Genomic DNA, 21,945 nt, shown 5'->3' with positions numbered 1-21,945 from the left:
AACCTGGCAACTGCTTCAGGATTTCAATCAACACACTGTATCAGCTAGACCACAATCAATACAGGAGTAAATAGCTATGCCCTCTAATAAGGTTTCATTAAACCAGTAAGGGCAGCTTAATGAATAACAACCAAAGTAAATTAAATAAAACTCCAGCTACCCTCTCCATTTCATATTTCACCCTTGAATCAAGACGGGAGTGCTTAATCAAAAGCAGATCGGATGACTTCCTATTTTCTAATCCACCTGCTCAACAGATGTTGATTTCCTCTGCAAAGGCTCAGTAGCAAAGGAAGTCCCTGGAGGAAAATTGAAGTTGGAACTGTGCAGTTTTTTTGGGGGGTTCAGCGGGCATTGTTTTGGTTACCTGGGGGCCCGACAGGGCCTCTGGGACCCTGGACTCCTGCGCCTGGGCTTCCCTTGTCACCCTTCTCTCCTGACAAACCTGGACCAGACAGAGACCAACGGGACACACACTTTGACAAAATGCAGAGAAGTGGGCATGCTTATCTCCTTTCCGTATTATATCACCATCAGCACTAAAAGTGGCATGAACAATATTGTAGATCTACCTGTGTAATCATTTTATTCTGATTATATTAGTGTGTCACCTTATCTGTTTCACCTGTCCTTGTGCTTGTCTCTACCCCCTCCAGGTGTCACCCATCTTCCCCATTATCCCCTGTGTATTTATACCTGTGTTATCTGTTTGTTTGTTGCCAGTTAATTTTGTTTCATGAAACCTACCAGCGTTTGTTCCCCTGCTCCTGTCTGTGCTTGCTCCTGTTTTCTAGTCCTTCACAGTTTTGACCGTTCTACCTGCCCTGACCCTGCCAGCCATTCTATACCTTGCCCCACCTCACTGGATAAATGTTTTTTGTTATTTAAAAAAAGATGTTCTCTTTTTCGTGGTTTCTAATTGGCAGTTACAGTCTTGTCCCATTGCTGCAACTCCCATATGGACTCAGGAGAGGTGAAGGTCGAGAGCCGTGCGTCCTCCCAAACACAACCCAATTAAGCCGCACTGCTTCTTGACACAATTCCTGCTTAACCCGTGAGCCAGCCGCACCAATATGTAGGAAGAAACACGTATACCTGGCAACTGTATTAGTGTGCATTGCGCCTGGCCCGCCACAGGAGTCGCTAGAGCTGCGACAGAGCCTGTACTTGAACCAGGATCTCTAGTGGCACAGCTAGCACTGTGGTGCAGTGCCTTAGACCAATGTGCCATTCGGGAGGCCCTGCCTCACTGGATTATTGACCCCTGCCTGCCCTGACCCTGCCTGCCGTTCTATACATTGGCCCAATTCACTGGATTATTGACCCCTGCATGCCCTGACCCTGAGACTGCCTGCCGTTCTGGACCTTTTGTACCTTCTTTGGATTACTGACATCTGCCTGCCTTTGACCTTTCGTTTGCCTGCCCCTGTACTAGAAATACATTTTTGTTTCTTCGACACTGTCTGCATCTGGGTCATACCTGAAACCTGATAAATTATGTTTTAATACGTTACCTGGCAGTATCATTTACTGTAATATCGTATCCCACAAGCTTATGGCATAGGTTACATGACTATATCTTCACTTGAAAGCTTAAGTTAAATCGGAGCCTTCTCTATACAGTACCTCTGGCTCCTGCTTGTCCATTTTCTCCGTTGGACCCGGGGAACCCTGGTCTGCCCGGGGGCCCCTGCTCTCCCTGTGGTCCTGGGCCGCCCTGCCGCCCAGGCTCTCCTGGGGGACCTGGAACGGTGCGGACGGAGACGGGTGCGCTGGGGATGTGGTTAAGGATGGAGCTGTAGCGAGCCATGTGACCTGTGGGACAGACGTCAGGCCGAGGTCAGTGGCGCATGAACGGATGACAATGGCAAAATACCCTTACACTTCCATAGACAACACTCACATTTTCATGTACTGTATACCCCTTCCACAGAATATACTTACACTCAAAGACACAAGACCTATGCAATCACACATCCACACACACACAGGAAGAGAGCCAGATGGAGGATTTAAAAAATGACTCACTCTGTATCAGTTGCTCACAGACCTGCCGGGCGATTGCTTGGACCGATGCCTGGGATTGCAGGTCACCCTGGAGAGGAAAAAACACATGGTGACACCAAGTCCACGGCTACACTCCAACCTGTTTTATCGTCCCCACAGGTAAAATATCCTCCACCATTACTTAGGTAGAAAGCCTGCCAGCCATGAATTTGACATCAACTCTTTTAATTGGAAAACATAGCTGTTGTGGCCAAGCCTAGATGTTGCCTTTTGAGCCTTGTCTAAAAACCTTATTAGCCATTCAATGCTGTTACGGGCGACACCAATCCGTAAAGTACTTTAAAAAGAACGCCCTTGCTGTCTCTGCCTGGCCGGTTCCCCTCTCTCCACTGGGATTCTCTGCCTCTTAACCCTATTACAGGGGCTGAGTCACTGGCTTACTGGTGCTCTTTCATGCCGTCCCTAGGAGAGGTGCGTCACTTGAGTGGGTTGAGTCACTGACGTGATCTTCCTGTCTGGGTTGGCGCCCCCCTTTGGTTGTTCCATGGCGGAGATCTTTGTGGGCCATACTCGGCCTTGTCTCAGGATGGTAAGTTGGTGGTTGAAGATATCCCTCTAGGGGTGTGGGGGCTGTGCTTTGGCAAAGTGGGTGGGGTTATATACTTCCTGTTTGGCCCTGTCCGGGGGTATCATCGGATGGGGCCACAGTGTCTCCTGACCCCTCCTGTCTCAGCCACCAGTATTTATGCTGCAGTAGTTTATGTGTCGGGGGGCTAGGGTCAGTTTGTTATATCTGGAGTACTTCTCCTGTCTTATCTGGTGTCCTGTGTGAATATAAGTATGCTCTCTCTAATTCTCTCTTTCTCTCTCTCTCTCGGAGGACCTGAGCCCTAGAACCATGCCTCAGGACTACCTAGCATGATGACTCCTTGTTGTCCCCAGTCCACCTGGCCGTGCTGCTGCTCCAGTTTCAACTGTTCTGCCTGTGGCTATGGAACCCTGACCTGTTCACCGGACGTGCTACCTGTCCCAGACCTGCTGTTTTCAACTCTCTAGAGACAGCAGGAGCGGTAAAGATACTCCTAATGATTGGCTATGAAAAGCCAACTGACATTTACTCCTGAGGTGCTGACTTGCTGCACCCTCGACAACTACTGTGATTATTATTATTTGACCATGCTGGTCATTTATGAATATTTGAACATCTTGGCCATGTTCTGTTATAATCTCCACCCGGCACAGCCAGAAGAGGACTGGCCACCCCTCATAGCCTGGTTCCTCTCTAGGTTTCTTCCTAGGTTTTGGCCTTTCTAGGGAGTTTTATCCTAGCCACCGTGCTTCTACAACTGCACTGCTTGCTGTTTGGGGTTTTAGGCTGGGTTTCTGTACAGAACTTTGAGATATCAACTGATGTAAGGGCTATGTAAATAAATTTGATTTGAACACTAGAACAATAGCTCTTTAAAATATAACTGCTGTGAAGTAGAAACCCTTTTTCTACAGCTGAGTAACACGGCTCTAAAGTTTTAGCTTATAAGGTATGCAAAATGGGTTCTGGTTGCAGGACAACGTGTGATATTTCTCTTAAGAAAACTTGTTGTAATGGTAATTGTTTACTGTCAGACTGTCAGAGAACCCCTATAACCCCAAGCTGAGGAGCAGCAATTACTTGAAAGGAGGGCATTACTTGTTTTGAAAATTGATGTTAAGAACAGTACTTACGCCACATAATTATATTATACAGAACAAGGTAAGTATCATAAGATATCTCAATTAAATTGAATAAAAGCTGTTTTGGCATGAATGGGTGGTTGCCACTGCTGCCAAAGCAATATGTTTGTTATCTATGACTTACTCTTTCTCCCTTCTCTCCTTTGTTTCCGGCGGGACCCTGCAACAGAACAAGAGGTAGAATGATAATGGACAGAAAATAATGAAGTAAAACTGTACACATTTTTTGAGTTTTCAATTGCTGTTGTCATCTTTTTCCTTTTTTGCTAAGGTCCTTATTTGAACCCTGGCATAACCATTTCTCTGCAAAGGTCATATAATAACTATGCAGTACCAGTTATTACATAGAGGCACTACTATGTAATAACTGCTAACCTTCTCTGGCTCTTGGTCTTTGGTTGGACGATAAGCTGTCCTAAAAAATTCATGTAGATAATCTTGTGAGGAAGTTTAACTGAAATTGTGATTCTATTCTCGTAACAAGGCTTGCTTCCCATTTGAGGCTAGAAAGATGCTTGTTCAAGCCACTTTTCTTTCTGAAATTGATTATGGTGACTTAATATACAGTGCATTTGGAAAGTATTCAGACCCCTTGACTTTTTCCACCTATTTTTTTAATGTTACAGCCTTATTCTAAAATGGATTAAATTGTGTTTTCCTCCTCAATCTACACACAATAGCCCATTATGACAAAGGGAAAACAGGTTTTAACTTCACTGTGTAGTTCCTTAAATAATTTCCCCTGTCTCTGAACTGTTGCCCTCTCTCCCAGATCCTTACACATACACATAGAAATATGGTATATTCCTGACCATGTGACCTGCCCTAGAATAATGCCTTGTGTTCGTTAGAGTGTGTAACTTTCGTTGGTCAAGTCATGCAGTCAGTAAAAACTCTGGGTCTAATTATGATAGATACACTATACTGTAGGACTATGTACAATATATGTACATACTATATGGCTTTGCTGTCTCCCAAGACCTCCCTCCCTAATTCTACAAAAAGCGAGCAAAGCTGATTGAAATGACATCATACTGACGTATCTTGTTGTAATGCTGCAATTTCAATCAGTTCCGCTTGCTGGGTATTTCCTCAGCTAGTGGATCAGCTCTGCTTCAGTAGTAGTAATGGACATAGAGGTTCAGATAACTCACAGGAGGTCCCTGGTTTCCCAGCGACCCTGGAGGTCCACTTGACCCTGGTGACCCAGGAGCTCCTGGAGTGCCCTGTGGGTGAAACACAAACAAACAAATTGTCATCTCACTGATTGAGCAATCACTCAAACGTACAATGTGTAACTTTAGTTTTTCCAGTGGTAACTTGAGGTACTACAAAACATTTGGCCAAGAAGCAAAGAAGAAAACAGTCACATTCGCCAAGGAGCACAAACAATTAACCTACAGGGACAGTACTTTTGACAAGAAAGTATTGTAAATTGCAGATTAAATTTTACAATTCATTGACATTAAATCAAATTAATTCATCAGTTCCTGATGCTAAATCCACAAACAATCATACTCACTATAGTCCCTGGAGGTCCTGTTCGCCCCTGGGGTCCATCTTTACCAGGAAGTCCCTGTGGAAAGGTGTTACAAGTACATATTAATGCCTATGAGACTGTGCTATTATGGCAGCTCATATACCACAACTTCATATTCACATAAATCTATTCATTTTGATTACAATGCTTTCAGAAAGTATTCAAACCCCTTGACTTTATCCACATTTTGTTACGTTACAGTCTTATTCTAAAATGGATTCAAGTTTTTTTCCCTTCGTCAATCTTCACACAATACCCTATCATGACAAAGCAAAAACAGGTTTTTATACATTTTTGCAAATTTATGAAAAATATGAAACTGAAATATTACATTTACATTTACATTTAAGTCATTTAGCAGACGCTCTTATCCAGAGCGACTTACAAATTGGTGCATTCACCTTATGACATCCAGTGGAACAGCCACTTTACAATAGTGCATCTAAATCTTTTAAGGGGAGGGGGGTGAGAAGGATTACTTTATCCTATCCTAGGTATTCCTTAAAGAGGTGGGGTTTCAGGTGTCTCCGGAAGGTGGTGATTGACTCCGCTGTCCTGGCGTCGTGAGGGAGTTTGTTCCACCATTGGGGGGCCAGAGCAGCGAACAGTTTTGACTGGGCTGAGCGGGAACTGTACTTCCTCAGTGGTAGGGAGGCGAGCAGGCCAGAGGTGGATGAACGCAGTGCCCTTGTTTGGGTGTAGGGCCTGATCAGAGCCTGGAGGTACTGAGGTGCCGTTCCCCTCACAGCTCTGTAGGCAAGCACCATGGTCTTGTAGCGGATGCGAGCTTCAACTGGAAGCCAGTGGAGAGAGCGGAGGAGCGGGGTGACGTGAGAGAACTTGGGAAGGTTGAACACCAGACGGGCTGCGGCGTTCTGGATGAGTTGTAGGGGTTTAATGGCACAGGCAGGGAGCCCAACCAACAGCGAGTTGCAGTAATCCAGACGGGAGATGACAAGTGCCTGGATTAGGACCTGCGCCGCTTCCTGTGTGAGGCAGGGTCGTACTCTGCGGATGTTGTAGAGCATGAACCTACAGGAACGGGCCACCGCCTTGATGTTAGTTGAGAACGACAGGGTGTTGTCCAGGATCACGCCAAGGTTCTTAGCGCTCTGGGAGGAGTACACAATGGAGTTGTCAACCGTGATGGCGAGATCATGGAACGGGCAGTCCTTCCCCGGGAGGAAGAGCAGCTCCGTCTTGCCAAGGTTCAGCTTGAGGTGGTGATCTGTCATCCACACTGATATGTCTGCCAGACATGCAGAGATGCGATTCGCCACCTGGTCATCAGAAGGGGGAAAGGAGAAGATTAATTGTGTGTCGTCTGCATAGCAATGATAGGAGAGACCATGTGAGGTTATGACAGAGCCAAGTGACTTGGTGTATAGCGAGAATAGGAGAGGGCCTAGAACAGAGCCCTGGGGGACACCAGTGGTGAGAGCGCGTGGTGAGGAGACAGATTCTCGCCACGCCACCTGGTAGGAGTGACCTGTCAGGTAGGACGCAATCCAAGCGTGGGCCGCGCCGGAGATGCCCAACTCGGAGAGGGTGGAGAGGAGGATCTGATGGTTCACAGTATCGAAGGCAGCCGATAAATATCACAAGTACAGTGCCTTGCAAAAGTCTTCAGCCCCCTTGAACTTTGCGACCTTTTGCCACATTTCAGGCTTCAAACATTAAGATATAAAACTGTATTTTTTTGTGAAGAATCAACAACAAGTGGGACACAATCATGAAGTGGAACGACATTTATTGGATATTTCAAACTTTTTTAACAAATCAAAAACTGAAGAATTGGCAAAAGGTCGCAAAGTTCAAGGGGGCCGAATACTTTCGCAAGGCACTGCATTCAGACCCTTTACTCAGTACTTCATTGAAGCACTTTTGCCAGTTTTGCCTTGAGTTGCCTTGAGTCTTCTTGGGTATGACGCTACAAGCTTGACACCTGTATTTGATGAGTTTCTCCCATTCTTCTCTATAGATCCTCTCAAGCTCTGTCAGGTTGGATGGGGAGCGTCGCTGCACAGCTATTTTCAGGTCTTTCTAGAGATGTTAGATCGGGTTCAAGTCCGTGCTATGGCTGAACCACTCAAGGGTATTCAGAGACTTGTCCCAAAGCCAAGCATGGACATGGCTGTGTGCTTAGGCTTGTTGTCCTGTTGGAAGGTAAACCTTTGCCCCAGTCTGGGGTCCTGAATTTGTATTTTTTATTTTATTTTACTAGGCAAGTCAGTAACAAATTCTTATTTTCAATGACGGCCTAGGAACTGTGGGTTGACTGCCTTTTCAGGGGCAGAACGACAGATTTGTACCTTGTCACCTCGGGGATTTGAACTTGCAACCTTCCGGTTACTAGTCCAACGCTCTAACCACTAGGCTACCCTGCCCTGGAGCAGGTTATCAAGGATCTCTCTGTACGTTTATCTTTCCCTCGATCCTGACTAGTCTCTCAGTCTCTGCCGCTGAAAAACATCCCCACAGAATGATGCTACCACCACCATGCTTCACCGAAGGGATGGTGCCAGGTTTCCTCCAGACGTGATGCTTGGCATTCAGGCCAAAGAGTTCAACCTTGGTTTCATCAAACTAGAGATTTAGGTGGCTTTTGGCAAACTCCAAGCGGGCTGTCATGAGCCTTTTACTGAGGAGTGGCTTCCGTCTGGCCACTTTACCATAAAGGCCTGATTAGTGGAGTGCTGTAGAGATGGTTGTCCTTCTGAAAGGTTCTCTCACCTCTACAGAGGAACTCTAGAGCTCTGTCAGAGTGACCATTGGGTTCTTGGTCACCTCCCTGACCAAGGCCCTTCTCTCCGATTGCTCAGTTTGGCCGGACGGCCAGCTATAGGAATAGTCTTGGTAGTTCCAAACTTATTCTCGTTAAGAATGATGGAGGCCACTGTGTTCTTGGGGACCTTCAATGCTGCAGATATTTTTTTATACCTTTCCCCAGATCTGTGCCTCAACACAATCCTGTCTCAGAGCTCTACGGACAATTCCTTTGACTCATGACTTGGTTTTTGCTCTGACATGCACTGTCAAATGTTGGACCTTATATGTCCAATCAATTAAATCTACCACAGGTGGACTCCAATCAAGTTGTAGGAACATCTCAAGAATGATCAATGGAAACAGGATGCACCTGAGCTCAATTTCAAGTCTCATAACAAAGGGTCTGAAAATGTATGTAAATAATAACAAAATGTGGAAAAAAGGGAAGAGGTCTGAATACTTTCCGAATGCACTGTAAACAGACCGACAAGACCTTACCCTTGTTCCTGTTTGTCCCACTCGACCTGATGACCCAGGAGATCCAGGAATGCCCTGCAACCGTAGAGAGAGAAAACAAAATGGTGAAAACAAAAAGGCCAGTTAAGGGTGTCAGCATGAATACATTTGTATTGACAGGCTCGGATGGTTGGACCATTATCCTAACTCATTACAGATAATTAATGTTGTGAAGCTGGAGCTGTTTGTAATACACAGTCTCTTGTATGACCTTCACAGCCGTCAAAGTCAAATTCCCTCACTCAGACACAACGAGTACTGAATGCCAATGGCAAACAAAAGTATACATCTCCCAACCTCTACAGTTATTGACAGGATCCATCTTAATTTGCTCAGAGATTGATTATAATGAAAGTGTATTACATCTTAGGCATGAGTCATTACAACAGAGGGGAAATATCTGTTGTTTTGTAAAAACTGCTGTGATGTCTTGTTACGGTCCAGGCAGGCGCTGCCCATAACCACAGATCTAGAATCAGATTACCCAACCGCCAATGCTCAAATTTACCATTAGGAGGATGGAAAATATCTGACCCTGTATCAGTGGTTAAGACCAACTTCTTCCTTCTCCTCTTATTTATTACCTGTGTAAATCCTTTAATGCATTGAAATAAAACTGACATCCCATCAACCAAACGGTAGCAGAAGCTCTTTCACTCAAATTATGCAGCAACTCTCATACCAGAATTCAGAATGACATGTTCCCATTACAGTTACCTTACAGAGATAGATATCCAATATGCCATTCAAAAGATCTCCCTTTGGTGCAGTGATGTCATTTGAATGTCATTTGAAGACTAAATGCCATTTTGTGATGAGGGAAAGTGTGTCTGAAAGGGCAGGAAGTAAATGGTGGTCTTTACCTGTATTCCTGGAGCGCCAGCTGCACCCTTCTCACCTCTTTCTCCGGGACCACCCTGAAGTTGGAAAAAACAACAATAAATATCAACAGCAAATATCAAGCTTATTTGGAGGCTATTTCATAAGTTGGGGTCGTCACTATCTGGTCACAGTGTGCTTTCTAACTACAAATGCCATTTGTTTCCAAACTCTTCCAGTAGCTGTACCTTTACTTATCCCCTACCTGTCACCATAATTGTCATGCCCTGACCATAGAGAGCCCTTGGTTCTCTAAGGAGTTGTAGGTCAGGGTGTGACTAGAGGGTGTTCTAGTTCATTATTTTTATGTTGGTGTTTTGTATGGTTCCCAATTAGAGGCAGCTGGTAATCGTTGCCTCTAATTGGGGATCATATTTAGGTAGCCATTTTTCCCACCTGTCTTTGTGGGATATTGTTTTGTGTATGTGCATGTGGCACCACTACTTTCACATTTCGTTGTTGGTTTATTGTTTTTGTTTGAAGTTTCGCCGTAATAAAGATATGGAACTCAACTTGGTCTCTTATCACAATCATGGCAATAATGACAATGACAATCATGACAATAATCCTGAATTAACAACAAATAGATAATGTCTTAAATATAGCACTTCTGTATGTTATACCATCAAATACTTTACCATAGGCTGGCTTCAACATGGCCTTAGTAAAGTTAAGACATCTGGGCGTATCCTTTAATGTTTTACCTGTCATTCATTAGTCATTGATCTGTTAATACCAATGCAGGTGTAACCCAATACTTCATATTTGACTGTTCTGTTTACAGTCTATTAGGTTACGATACATCCTCCCTCCTTTACAGCTTACGTTTAACAACATCCCTTGGGCACGAAAGAATCAACATCTGAGTATTACAACACCTTTTAAAAGGCAGTCTTTATAGCATGCCTAGGTAAATCGGGTACTGTAGCTACTGTATGTTATGTGTGTTGGGATACTAGACTCCTCTAATATGTGCAGTATTAGATGGTGTGTGTCTCAATTAATGTGTATGTTTGGCTTACCGGAGGGCCCATGATGGTACGTCCGCTGGGCCCCTGGGGTCCAGGAGGCCCCTGCAGCCCAGGAGAACCAGCGTCCCCAATTGGACCTATCGGTCCCTGTCACAGAGACAGAAGAACACATTGATAAAGTAGATTAGAATATAGTTAACATTTGACTATAGTTCTAGTTCAATTCCCTGCTTTCTACAGTTATTACAACAATCTAGTATCACTGGAACAAATTGAGGAAATACACACCAAATTACAAAGTAAAATCTAACTGAACACTAGTACTGTAAACATTTTTTATTTACATATAGGCCAATAATAAGATAAGATCGTCACCAGACAACCTTTTAATCAACCATCTCCCTGACCACCTTCCACTGATCAAGCCATAAACTGTCCCTCTCCATCTTTGGAGTACGCATGCACTCACATGATTGGCTAACCTAACCAGGGGTGGAAAAAATACCCAATTATCATACTTGAGGAAAAGTAAAGATACCTTAATAGAAAATGACTCAAGTAAAAGTGAAAGTCACCCAGTAAAATACTACTTGAGTAAAAGTCTAAAAGTATTTGGTTTTAAATATACTTAAGTATCAAAAGTAAATGTAATTACTAAAATATACTTAAGTATCAGTAAAAGTATAAATCATTTCAAATTGCTTATATTAAGCAAACTAGACGGCATTATTATTATTATTTATGGATAGCCAGGGGTACACTCCAACACTCAGACATAATTTTATACACCTGTCAGCAACGGATGTGGCTGAAATAGCCGAATCCACTAAATTGTATATATTTTATTCCATACAACTGTCTTCATCCTTTATACATTACCTGACCTAGGTCTGGGTGTCTGAGAGGGGGCTTTAGGCTAACTCAGTGATTTAACTGCAAATCAGAGACCAGCGAGGCTGCTCTCTGTCTGTCTTGTCATGAGCCTACCAGTCGCAGGTCATTGACTTTCATGGGGGCACGTTGCATCTCCAATGAATATGAAATTCATGAGAGTAGAAAGACAGCATGGGTGCACTGCGAGGACGGCGGCATTACAAGGACCTTTACATGCTATAATAACACCCCATTCAAACACCAGTACAATTTTCTGGGACTTTCAAGACCCGTGCAATCCAAGTCTAATAGCATGAGAGAGTGAGAAATGAATAAAAGATTAGAACTTTGCAAATGGCATTTATAGAAAGAGTGGATTTTCAGCTTAGCAGTACACAAGGGATATTTTATGGAAGAGAGGTATCCAAGAGGGTATGTGTCTGGTATCCATCAATGAGGGTATGTGTCTGTCCCCCCACCCACCCACTGAGTGCTTGTGGAATTGTTACAAGCTGCATTGACTTTCATTGTGTTTTTATTTACATGAGTGTGTGTGTGTGTGTGTGTGTGTATACACTGTACCACAGCTCCTGGTTCTCCACGGTCCCCTCTCCCTCCTCTGATCCCAGGTCCTCCCTGTTGATAACACAAACACCCACACACCCTCTGTCACACACCATTAAGATAAGGACCACAGACCTTAAAGACACACACTATCAACACATTCTAAACACACTATCACACACCGGGTGTATGTACTCTCCATCCCCATATGTCACACTGTGTTATGTTCATCAGCCACTGAATGCAATGAATGAATGAAATCCTAGCTCAACAACAGCTGTAAGTAACACATGATGCTGATTAAGGAGAGAAGGAGGGTCCTCACAGGGGGTCCAGTGGGGCCAGGGGGACCTTTGCTTTCCTGGCTGCAGGTGCAGGCCCTCGGCATGGCAGGACAGTCCTCCTCCTTCCTCTTAGAGATGAGACAAATACCACCATAACATGACTGTATGACAATACATGCAACACAAGAGTACAATGACCTAATGATTATGATAATGACCAAAGCATAATGATAATGACGATAATGCTAAAACAAATAATAGGATAATGACCTTATGATAACACAATAACAAGATGACACAATATGACATCTATGACACTGTCCTACAACATCCTACGACACATTACAACAAAGGTTAAGGTCATCCCACATCAGTCAGTAGATGAGATCAGTAGCGAGGTGTGAACTCACCAAACCAGGAAGCTCACAGCACTTGTCTCGGCTGGCCCAGGACGTGCTGCAGACGATGTCAAACGACTGCAGTTGGAACTGAGGACAAAAAGAGCAACAAACACACACACATCCTTTCTTACATTCACTACAAACATGTTGTTACTTGACTAATTGTCTATTGATAGATCTAGCAGCAAGCTGTGAATCTCCTAAATAAGACCTGAGAGAAAGTATGATAATTATTCAGTATCACGCATTGTTAACAGAATTGTTGCACATCTCTTATTGAGGAGGAAGAATCTATCAATAATTGGTCTCTCCAAACAGATTGCTCTGTTTTCTCCTGTCCTGAAAGGGGTCAATTTGAAAGAGAATTGTGAAGAGTTTTTTGTCAAATAAAGAAAATGATCAAGCCTATCAGAGAGTACATCTCACTGCTATTCCTGTATGAGGATATCTGGGCAATTTATGGAACTGGGAGATTGGATATGAAAAGTACAGTTGTTTCTATGACTTGTTTATATTTAGTGGAAAATAGATCTTGACGTGCTGATGTGATTATACTTTATTCAAACTCTCTGTCTTAATGCTGTTTTAAGAATTCATAACCTAGGTAGTTTATCACCACTCTATTGAATACTCCATGACACTAAACACCATAGTGTATGTTAGAATTCAGCCCAACTGCACATAAAATAAGAAGAATCAAGGGGTTAAAAATGCATAGAAATCTAATTACGGAATATTGACATGGATATTGAATGGGGATGTCCTTAGAACTACAGTATATTCTAGTAATTCTACATCGATGTCAAAACGTCTTCTTGTATACCCTCTCTGATCTATCTGTCACAGCTTACCGGTGCAGAGCTGTCCTTCTTCCCCCTGGAGCGCACCAATCGTCCCAGCACCTCCAGGCCATCCGTGGTGATGTTGCCCGCCGCGTTGATGGCCTTCTCCCCTACTAGCTTACAGTCAATGACAGCCGTGGCGCTGGTCTTGCTAATAGCCATGTGCAGCTACAGGGAAAATGAAGAACCAGACCTGGGTACAAATACTATTTTAAATCTTTCAAATACTTTGAGCATTTGCCGAAGCCTGCCTGGAGTGCCAGTTTGGCAGGGTTTACACTTTTGCGGCTATTCTATTGGTTCCATGGCGACAGGCAAGCTCAATTCTAAACACAGATAAATGATCCTAAATGATTTGAAATAGTATTTGAACCCAGGTCTGTTTGGAACACAGACGCAGTGCGATTGAAACATCTCATATGCGCGTCTCAATAAATCACTGGGGAGCATTAAAGAGTTACGGTTTCAGAAAACAGAAAGAGGTTCAAAGAGACACAGGCTGTAAAAGAAGGACAGATTTCTGCGCAAGCATTCCACTAGTCACCCGAAACTAGAGTCGGTTTTGAAGTCGGTGGATTGCAGACGTTTTTCTCCCTTTGACACGTCAAGTTTCCCCTGTATGCTTGGTTGGAAATGGGATGTCTCGTGGGGGAAGTATATTGGGGAATTTCAAGACATTATTCGAGCAAATATCTATTCATACCTGATTATCAACTGTGAACGTATGTCTTTATAAAACAGCACTTTCAGCTTTGTTTGACATTGGTGCATTACTATGTTAAAGCGCTGATAAGGATGGAACTGTAGCATTTCCTTTTTATTTACCTTTTTTTGTGACAAAAACAGATTCCCGATGAATCATTTGAATTAGGCGTCTTAAAAAAAACACCTACTGCAATGCAAGGAGTCAGAGAAGTATCTAACCGTTAGTCAAGTCCTCTTGAGAGGTCATCTAATATGTTACCACATTATCACCAAGCCTGATGGGCGAAGTGCTGACAAGATGACACATGAGAATACTTATGGATTGGCAGGAGAAAGAATTGCAGTAATCACTGGTGATAATTTGCTGAGGAAAAAGGCAACAGTGGTTTACATGAATCCAGGCCATAGTCGCTTTCAGTCACATCAATTTCCTCCTCCCTGCATAGTTTAGTTTGTTTAGCTTGTTTGAAAGTGGCTATGATTCAAATTTGCATACGTTATCCTGGCAATATTTCGGGTGCCAGCTTCATTCCACATGGTTAGCATTTTTTAAAATATTTTATTTTATTTCAGCAGATAGCAAGTCAAATATGATGGCCATTTCTTGTGAACATCAAATGGCACAGTACTACCCACACTATATATTAATGCTACAGCTACACACTGTTTAGTGGTCCTGTGTGGCTCAGTTGGTAGCACGGTGTATGCAACACTAACGGTCGTGGGTTCATTTCCCACTGGGGCTACCCGTATGCATGAATAAAAACATCTGCTAAATGGAATATTATATTATTATTGTGCAGCAAAAAAGTTGAAACTATTTGAATAGTCAAAACATAAGTGATTTAAGAACTGCATCAAAAAAGGTAGGTGTTTGTTTCAGGTGCTACATCTCACTCATGGATGATAATGTAAGTTGCCAAGCAAAGCTTTGGCATCAATAGAAAGAGGATGATTATGACATTGGCAAGTGGGTGACTTGAATACACTATCAGATAACTGTGCCAGTGAAGAGAAAAAGCATATCATCATTCACTTAAGCAGCAGGCCATGGATCTGGGCAAAGGTATTGTTAGAACATAGGAGTCTACAGGCATGTCTCAGGCCTAAGGTATTGTTAGCCCTGATAACATGGGAGTCTACAGACATGTCTCAGGGCAAAGGTATTGTAAGCTCCACTGAAAGCCAGACATGAGTGACTTAACATCACTCAACAAGCTGGCTTATAGCCAGGAAGCAGGACATTCCCTGAGGTGTTAGGGTGATGTTGCAGCAGCGTTGCACTGAGGAAGTGAGATAACAAAGAGTGTTTTTGAACATTGACCTTGTGGAAACTGCCGTAGAAGAGCTTCTCGATCTCAGGTCCCTCGAAGGTCACAGTCTGAAACTGTCCTTTGTAGTCATGGTTGAAGAAGGTGAGGGTCTTGCCACCGTCTAACGTTGGAAAGAGAATGTTTGCCTAACTTTCTGCAGTTTCATAACATATTCAGTACAAACTCGAAAATAGTGAGGAATGTTCTTGTTTCAAATAGAGGAGGCATAGATGGTTTACTAGACCTGTAGCCTACTATAGCCTACGATTTACACACAAATCATTGTGCTGCTCACAATATGAGCAAAGACACCTGGCAAAATGTCCATTGCTTTGCCTATCTTATGACAGCAACCAAACAATGGGAACTTGACACACGGTCCCAGCTAAGACCCAGTCCCGTCCCCAGGCATCCTACTCACTGTCCAGGATGACGCCCACCAGGGGCTCGTTGTCCTTGTTGAGGATCTCCCACAATGCAAAGGGCTCCTTGGGCGTTTCAGGCAGCAGGCGGAACAGCATAGTGATGGTGTAATCAGAGGGCAAACCCTCGGGGTGGATAAACCTGGGGTGGAAAGTTCCCAGAACAATAGGCTCTAGTCTGAACATACAGTGGCGTTTGTTGTAGCACCTTTACAGAGCTCAACTGCTATCAAACACCATTTCAAAAGCTGTTTCAACTTGCCAATTCAATTCCTTCAATAGTGTCATTAAATTCTTAAAAGAGGCTAAGAGCAGGAAGCTATTGTTTCTTCATACTGTATATGTACCACATTTGCTGCATTATAATTTGAGAATGAGACACAAAATGACTATGTTTTCTGTGATGTGGGATTGTTGCAGATGAAGGAGATGAAATACACCAGGTGAGGCCAGCTGTCTGTCATTATCACCACCTCTTCATTGTAATAACAGCATTTTCAGGCCAAGTGTCAGGAAAAGAGGATTCAATTCAGGGGAGTAGAGTAAGTTGTATGTTGTAAGGTGTTGTTTATGTTATCATTGGGTAAGTGGTGCCAATACTTACCGCTGTCATAGAGTAGCTTTACCTGTATCATGCTCATTGTACTCACTGACGTTTTGTCGCTTTGGACAAGAGTGTCTACTAAATTCTACATGATTGATAGAAGGCAATGTACTGTTATGCCTTTTAGTTAAGATGCTAGTGTCCATACTTGGTGGGCTGGGCAAGGAGGGAGTTGTTGTGCAGGCGGAAGCAGGGGAAGCTGTTGAAGGTGCCAGGCTCCATGGACACTCCTGATACATGTCCATACAGACCCTCCACTAGACCAAACATCTCCATCATCCTGAAACCTGCAGCCACAACATAAACAACCATGAGTTGGTTTAAAAGCAGACATGTCCATGCACAGTACTACTGACAAGTAAAAATAATATTTTTTTAAAATTGTGACTGGCTCTGTTTTCATCATGATTTCTCAATTCTGAGCTTCTACTTCTTATCGTTAAGACATTCTGACTTACATGTGCACTCGGAAAGAGGCCATTTTACGTAGTCTTAAGTCCAGAGTTTTCACTTATCTGATGTGCACTGAGCAGAAGTCAACTGTACTGTACCTGTCCAGTTTACAGTGATTTTGTGCATAACAGTTATACTGGGGTCATAACTAGTCAACGGGTATGAGAATAGAGAGGTCTTGACTGTGCCCTGTGTGCCAGGACACATGAATAAGTAAGTATGCTTCAGTCTCTAACCTGGCAAGGTACTGCCACTCATCGCCACCGAAGGACAAGCTGAAAGACAAAACATTTATGTCATTGCATGGATAAAATGCACACAATAATATGCCCCCTGTGCTTTTATATGACAGATTTAGATTGTGCTCCTGTAGGACTCACTGGCAGTGGCAGCCTCACAAACAAAAGTGACCAGCTTTTCCTCAATTTTCTTGAAGGCGTCTAAATCATCCACAAAGAAAACGTGTCTCTCGCTAGGCTTGCTGGCGATGCTCACCAGCTCCCCGTAGTCCGCATCCGCAAAACCAATGGCAAAAACAATGTACCCTGTGAAGAAGGTAAGCATACAGTATTGCCAATAGTGTGTTATGTACATACCTAACTAAAACATTTTGTTGGATTAACATATACAGATACTTTTTTTGTGTTGTAGAATGTTCTTTTCTTGTACCACAATCTATTCAATGAAATTATTGCATCATGTGCCTCACCTTCCATCTGCATCTCTTTGGAGACCTTGTTGACATCATCCTGAGAGCGCCCGTCAGTCAACACCACCAGTACCTTGGGGATGCCCCTCCGGATACCTCCTCCCACTGTGAAGATGGTGTCTTTCACATGTCGGATGGCTAGCCCTACAGTAAGAGAATTAGAGGGAGGGATGGAGGGAGGGAGAGAAAGAGAGAGGGAGGATAGGAGGGGAAGATAAAGAAAGGAGTTACACTCAAAGCGATATCGACAGCAGGATATAGCCAGGCTCCTTGGTAGAGGATCGTGGTGTTGGGTTATCAGTATCACTGCAAAAATATTCAGCAACAACACATTTTCTTTGTTATTATTCCCACCCCACCTGCAACAATACACATTACACACAAATACAGCATATTCAAAGGAGAACACAATGCAACAATTAGCATTACCAAGCGGACTTCTTCGTTGCACCCGTTTGAAAAAAATATATATATTGTTAGATGAATGCATTATCGTTTCCCTTGGGGATCCACTGATTAATGACAGCATCTCACTGTTCTTTGGAAGCTGGGCTTGATTACTCTGGCCTGCTTGATTACAATGACTGATTCTTTTTCAGCAGGTTACAAAAGGAAAGTCAATAAAGGGTATTTCTGTTCATCTGGCATCTACAGCTGTCTCAATGGGATTCAGTCATCCTGTTAATTTACTGTTATGGTAGTCCATTTAGACATGAAAAAAAAAAGAAAAGAAAAAGGAACTTAAAGGGAAACTGCAAAATATTTCTACTTCATATTCATCATTTCCAGCACCACCCCAACATCAACATATGTCAAAATGGTGCGTTTCTATGTTATGTCATAAACAGGAAGATAAGTGTTTCCAATGACTTCGTGTGATTGTGTTCGTGTGATTTTGACCAATTGTGAGTAAGTATGTACTACTAATTACCTACTAATTGTCTACTAATTGGTTGATGATGTCATTGGAAACACTTATCTTCCTCTATTTTTTTTTACTACAAAACATAGAAACGTGCCATTTTCACATATGTTGATGTTGGGGTGGTGCTGGAGATGTTGAATATGAAGTAGATTTTTAAAATACATTTCCCGTTAAAGTATGCGTCAGAGTAATAGTATGAAACTCTACATTGGTAGAGAGTGAATAAGGTTTGACAAAGGTTTGCCTTGATGGTCAAAACATTGTTTTTAATATAGTGAATAAGGCCCGATGTCCACTTGCCTGTCTTGGTGTTCCCTCCCTTATAGGAGATGTGGTTAATGGCCTCTAGCAGCCTCTCCTTATTGTCGTACGAGTTAAGTTTGAACTCGGTTCTGGCATCGTCACTGAACTGGACAATTGCCACCTGATGGGAGAAAGATTTTTTTTTTTTTTTTTTGGGGGGTAGTAAATGAGTGGACTAATAATGGACAGCATAAATGTATTGTTCATAAAAGCGCACACGTGACACATAGTCAAACATAGGTGTTCCAAGACCATTTATGACAATTTATTTGAGTATATCACTTCCAAGATTAAGTAAAATACTGTACAGATGTAGGATCGTAATTTGAGCTAGTTTGGTACAGCAGGAAAATAATCCTGCAGCAACAGGAAATAGGAAGTATAATGTGGACTATAATTAATGGACATTTTTATAGAGATTGATACAATTTACAAGGGAAAATAAAATCTGAAATGTCAAACTTCAGAAGCCTTTTTAAACCTCAAATACACCATAAGTTTTATATTTCCTGGATTGCAGGAAAGTTCTCCTGCAACAGGGTGATCCAATTAAGATCCTACATCTGTAAGTGCTAGCTGGCCACAGGACCATTGGTTAGTCAATATTTACCTGAGTACCATCTGGTCCAATGATGTCGAGGGCTCCTGTGGTGCTGTACAGGAAGCGGATGATTTTCAGGAAGTTGTCATCCCCAATGCTCCAGGAGCCGTCCACTAGAAATGCCAGGTCTGCCTTGGCCGCCTTGCAAACTGTCAGGTGAGAAAAAGGGAGAGGAGAGAGAAAGAGCTCTTATCAAGAGCAATTTAAATTCAGTGCATACAAAAAGAGTTCTGACAGACAGCATATATAGAGGTAATACAAATGGATACTAGCCTCAGCAAGCAGCAGTGGAAGAATCAAAATGGAGAGTGAAGAGAGCGTTCTCTTTCTCCACAGTTTACGAGAGAGGAGCTGTGATGATTGGCAATTATCTCAACAACTTCCCTCTCTAATACCAGGGCCAGCCAGGGTCAGATTGACCAGTATAACACCTAAGTTCCTGTTGTTTGCTTTCGTTTTTTGTTCTGTTCTGCTCTGTGATTTTCAAAGGAAACAAAGATAATAACCAAGTTGCTAGTATGTGGGATGCAAAGTAAACTAAAAGTTGCATTTGTTGATATTTCCTATGCCAACAATAAAAATTTAAAAAATGATTTACAGGCTTTAAAATGGACTTGGTCTGAGTTCCAACAGAGAGGGAGTGAGTTTTCAATTAACTTTTACAAAACTCATCCCAGAAAACTGCTAAAATGATTGTTCTCAAAAACGGCAAATAAAGGTAAACATTTACTTATTTTCTACAGGTTATATCATCAGATAATATTATGTTGCATGTGTTTGTTGGAGAATTGTAAACTATGAAATATTCTGACTTGATACAAGACTGTAACACAAGTTCCGGCTTACAGTATTATCTCAGACTCAAAAGCTCATAATGGGACCATTTTTGGGAGTCTGAAAAGATTTATGATTATTCCAAAAGCACATTAAACAGCTTTACTATCGTTTAAGATGTCTGTAGTCATGACTGCAATAGACACTGCGTATATGAACTTATATTAGATTCACAAATTTGTGTCAGGAGTCATTTGACGTTTGAATGTCAGACCAGTTGAAAATTGACCCAGCAACTTGACAGAGTGATTTCCATGGTAACTGCCTGTTCTGAGGGCTCTCTGATTTACCTTCAATATCTTTAGTCCTGACTGCGCTAATGCTAGTTATTCCATTGGGGGCATTGCCTGGAAGCCAAAGCCCTTCGAATTTCCTTGAGCACCAGACAAAATTATGTTAATGGTTAATGCCACTCAAAGTGAGTTGCACACAAATACATGTGTCGATAATCTACCATAGGGGATATCTCTACAGTATATATTCGCCAATGCCTGGTGACTTGTGAGCATTCGGGTGCAAAATGGCTACGATACACCACCCAGGTAGATGTTTACTGTGGTGGTGGACAGTATGAGTTCCCTTTACCCCATTTAGGTACATGAAGTGCTTTGAGACCAAGCCAAAAGCACTATAGCTTACTAAATAATATACGGACCTAAAGTATTTCTCTCCAGCAGCCCACCCAAGATATTACTAAGGAAAACACTGATGACATAAGTGCTGGTCACCATATAGAAATGGAGTGGAAATACCCTCTTAATTAGAAGAGTGCACCACAATAGGGCCCACAGGTATTTGTTAACAACAGGCCTTTTGTCTTACCTTCCTTGACTGAGGGTATACTGGGAGGAGCGGTCGTGGTGGGTGGTCTGGTGGGTGCCGGGGTGGGAACAGGGACTGCATGAAAGCAATGACATAAGACACACACAAATCATTATAACATCCTTATTACATGTCTATGTCACCTCACCTGACAAACATGCTTGGTGAGGCTTTCATTTACATAAAAAAAAAAATCCTCACACAGAAGATCCCTCATTGATACTACCATCAAACATAATATATATAATTAGTCGGATGGTAGAAGAATCAGAAGGAATTAAGAGAGTAAATCTGAGATGGTAGCTTATGCTTAGAAGCATGCTGAGTTTATGATTAAGTTACCCATGTAATTTTCTAGCTTGATCACTACCAGCAGCGGTAGTCAAATTGAAATGAATTGTACCGTTTTTTTCTAGCTCAGAAACCCTGCTGAAAACCACATAGACTTTATCGCCATAGTAATTCAGCTACCTCAAACTGGGAATTACTTTTGATGGCAGCCTGGGGAAACACAGGGCAATTTAAAAAGGCCTTTAAGCTGTAATCTGTATCAAAACAAAGCTATAAATTGGTGTCTAAACTCAACGTAAATCAACTCAATGCAAACAAATGCCTGGTCGGTTGGACAGAGTGCCTTGATTACTGTTGTGAGTTGGCCACAGACCCAATCACAATTCACTCCTAATCAAATCAAATATTATTGGTCATATACACATGGTTAGCAGATGTTAATGCGAGTGTAGCGAAACGCTTGTGCTTCTAGTTCCGACAGTGCAGGGAGGAATTAAAGTGCCTCACAGGAGACTAATAATGTTGTGAAAATGTTGTGATTGTCTGTAAATCATGCAGCTGTATGTTTGGTTTGGAAAATCTTCTA

At 42.6% G+C, this 21,945-nt stretch overlaps 1 protein-coding gene across 8 annotated transcripts in view; it reads right to left on the bottom strand.

The window, feature by feature from the left end:
• LOC118398157 (collagen alpha-1(XIV) chain-like) overlaps positions 1-21,945 on the bottom strand; it is a 100,834-nt gene that overhangs the window by 16,380 nt on the left and 62,509 nt on the right. For all 8 annotated transcript variants that reach the window (XM_052470421.1, XM_052470417.1, XM_052470419.1 and 5 more), the window contains 22 exons: positions 21,069-21,143; positions 19,422-19,561; positions 18,809-18,932; positions 17,584-17,727; positions 17,255-17,419; positions 17,111-17,149; positions 16,570-16,708; positions 15,817-15,959; positions 15,407-15,516; positions 13,387-13,545; positions 12,545-12,622; positions 12,176-12,262; positions 11,869-11,922; positions 10,465-10,560; positions 9,427-9,480; positions 8,546-8,599; positions 5,261-5,314; positions 4,893-4,964; positions 3,863-3,898; positions 2,029-2,095; positions 1,627-1,815; positions 368-445 (listed from right to left, as the gene is read on the bottom strand). In XM_052470421.1, coding sequence (XP_052326381.1) covers positions 368-445; positions 1,627-1,815; positions 2,029-2,095; positions 3,863-3,898; positions 4,893-4,964; positions 5,261-5,314; positions 8,546-8,599; positions 9,427-9,480; positions 10,465-10,560; positions 11,869-11,922; positions 12,176-12,262; positions 12,545-12,622; positions 13,387-13,545; positions 15,407-15,516; positions 15,817-15,959; positions 16,570-16,708; positions 17,111-17,149; positions 17,255-17,419; positions 17,584-17,727; positions 18,809-18,932; positions 19,422-19,561; positions 21,069-21,143 — 2,157 coding nt within the window. The remainder of the gene's footprint in view (positions 1-367; positions 446-1,626; positions 1,816-2,028; positions 2,096-3,862; positions 3,899-4,892; positions 4,965-5,260; positions 5,315-8,545; positions 8,600-9,426; positions 9,481-10,464; positions 10,561-11,868; positions 11,923-12,175; positions 12,263-12,544; positions 12,623-13,386; positions 13,546-15,406; positions 15,517-15,816; positions 15,960-16,569; positions 16,709-17,110; positions 17,150-17,254; positions 17,420-17,583; positions 17,728-18,808; positions 18,933-19,421; positions 19,562-21,068; positions 21,144-21,945) is intronic.

This window comes from Oncorhynchus keta, chromosome 19 (genome assembly GCF_023373465.1).
Source record: "Oncorhynchus keta strain PuntledgeMale-10-30-2019 chromosome 19, Oket_V2, whole genome shotgun sequence".
NCBI lineage: Eukaryota > Metazoa > Chordata > Actinopteri > Salmoniformes > Salmonidae > Oncorhynchus > Oncorhynchus keta.
Note: the sequence above shows the minus strand (reverse complement) of the source record. Positions and strands in the feature narration are given on the sequence as shown.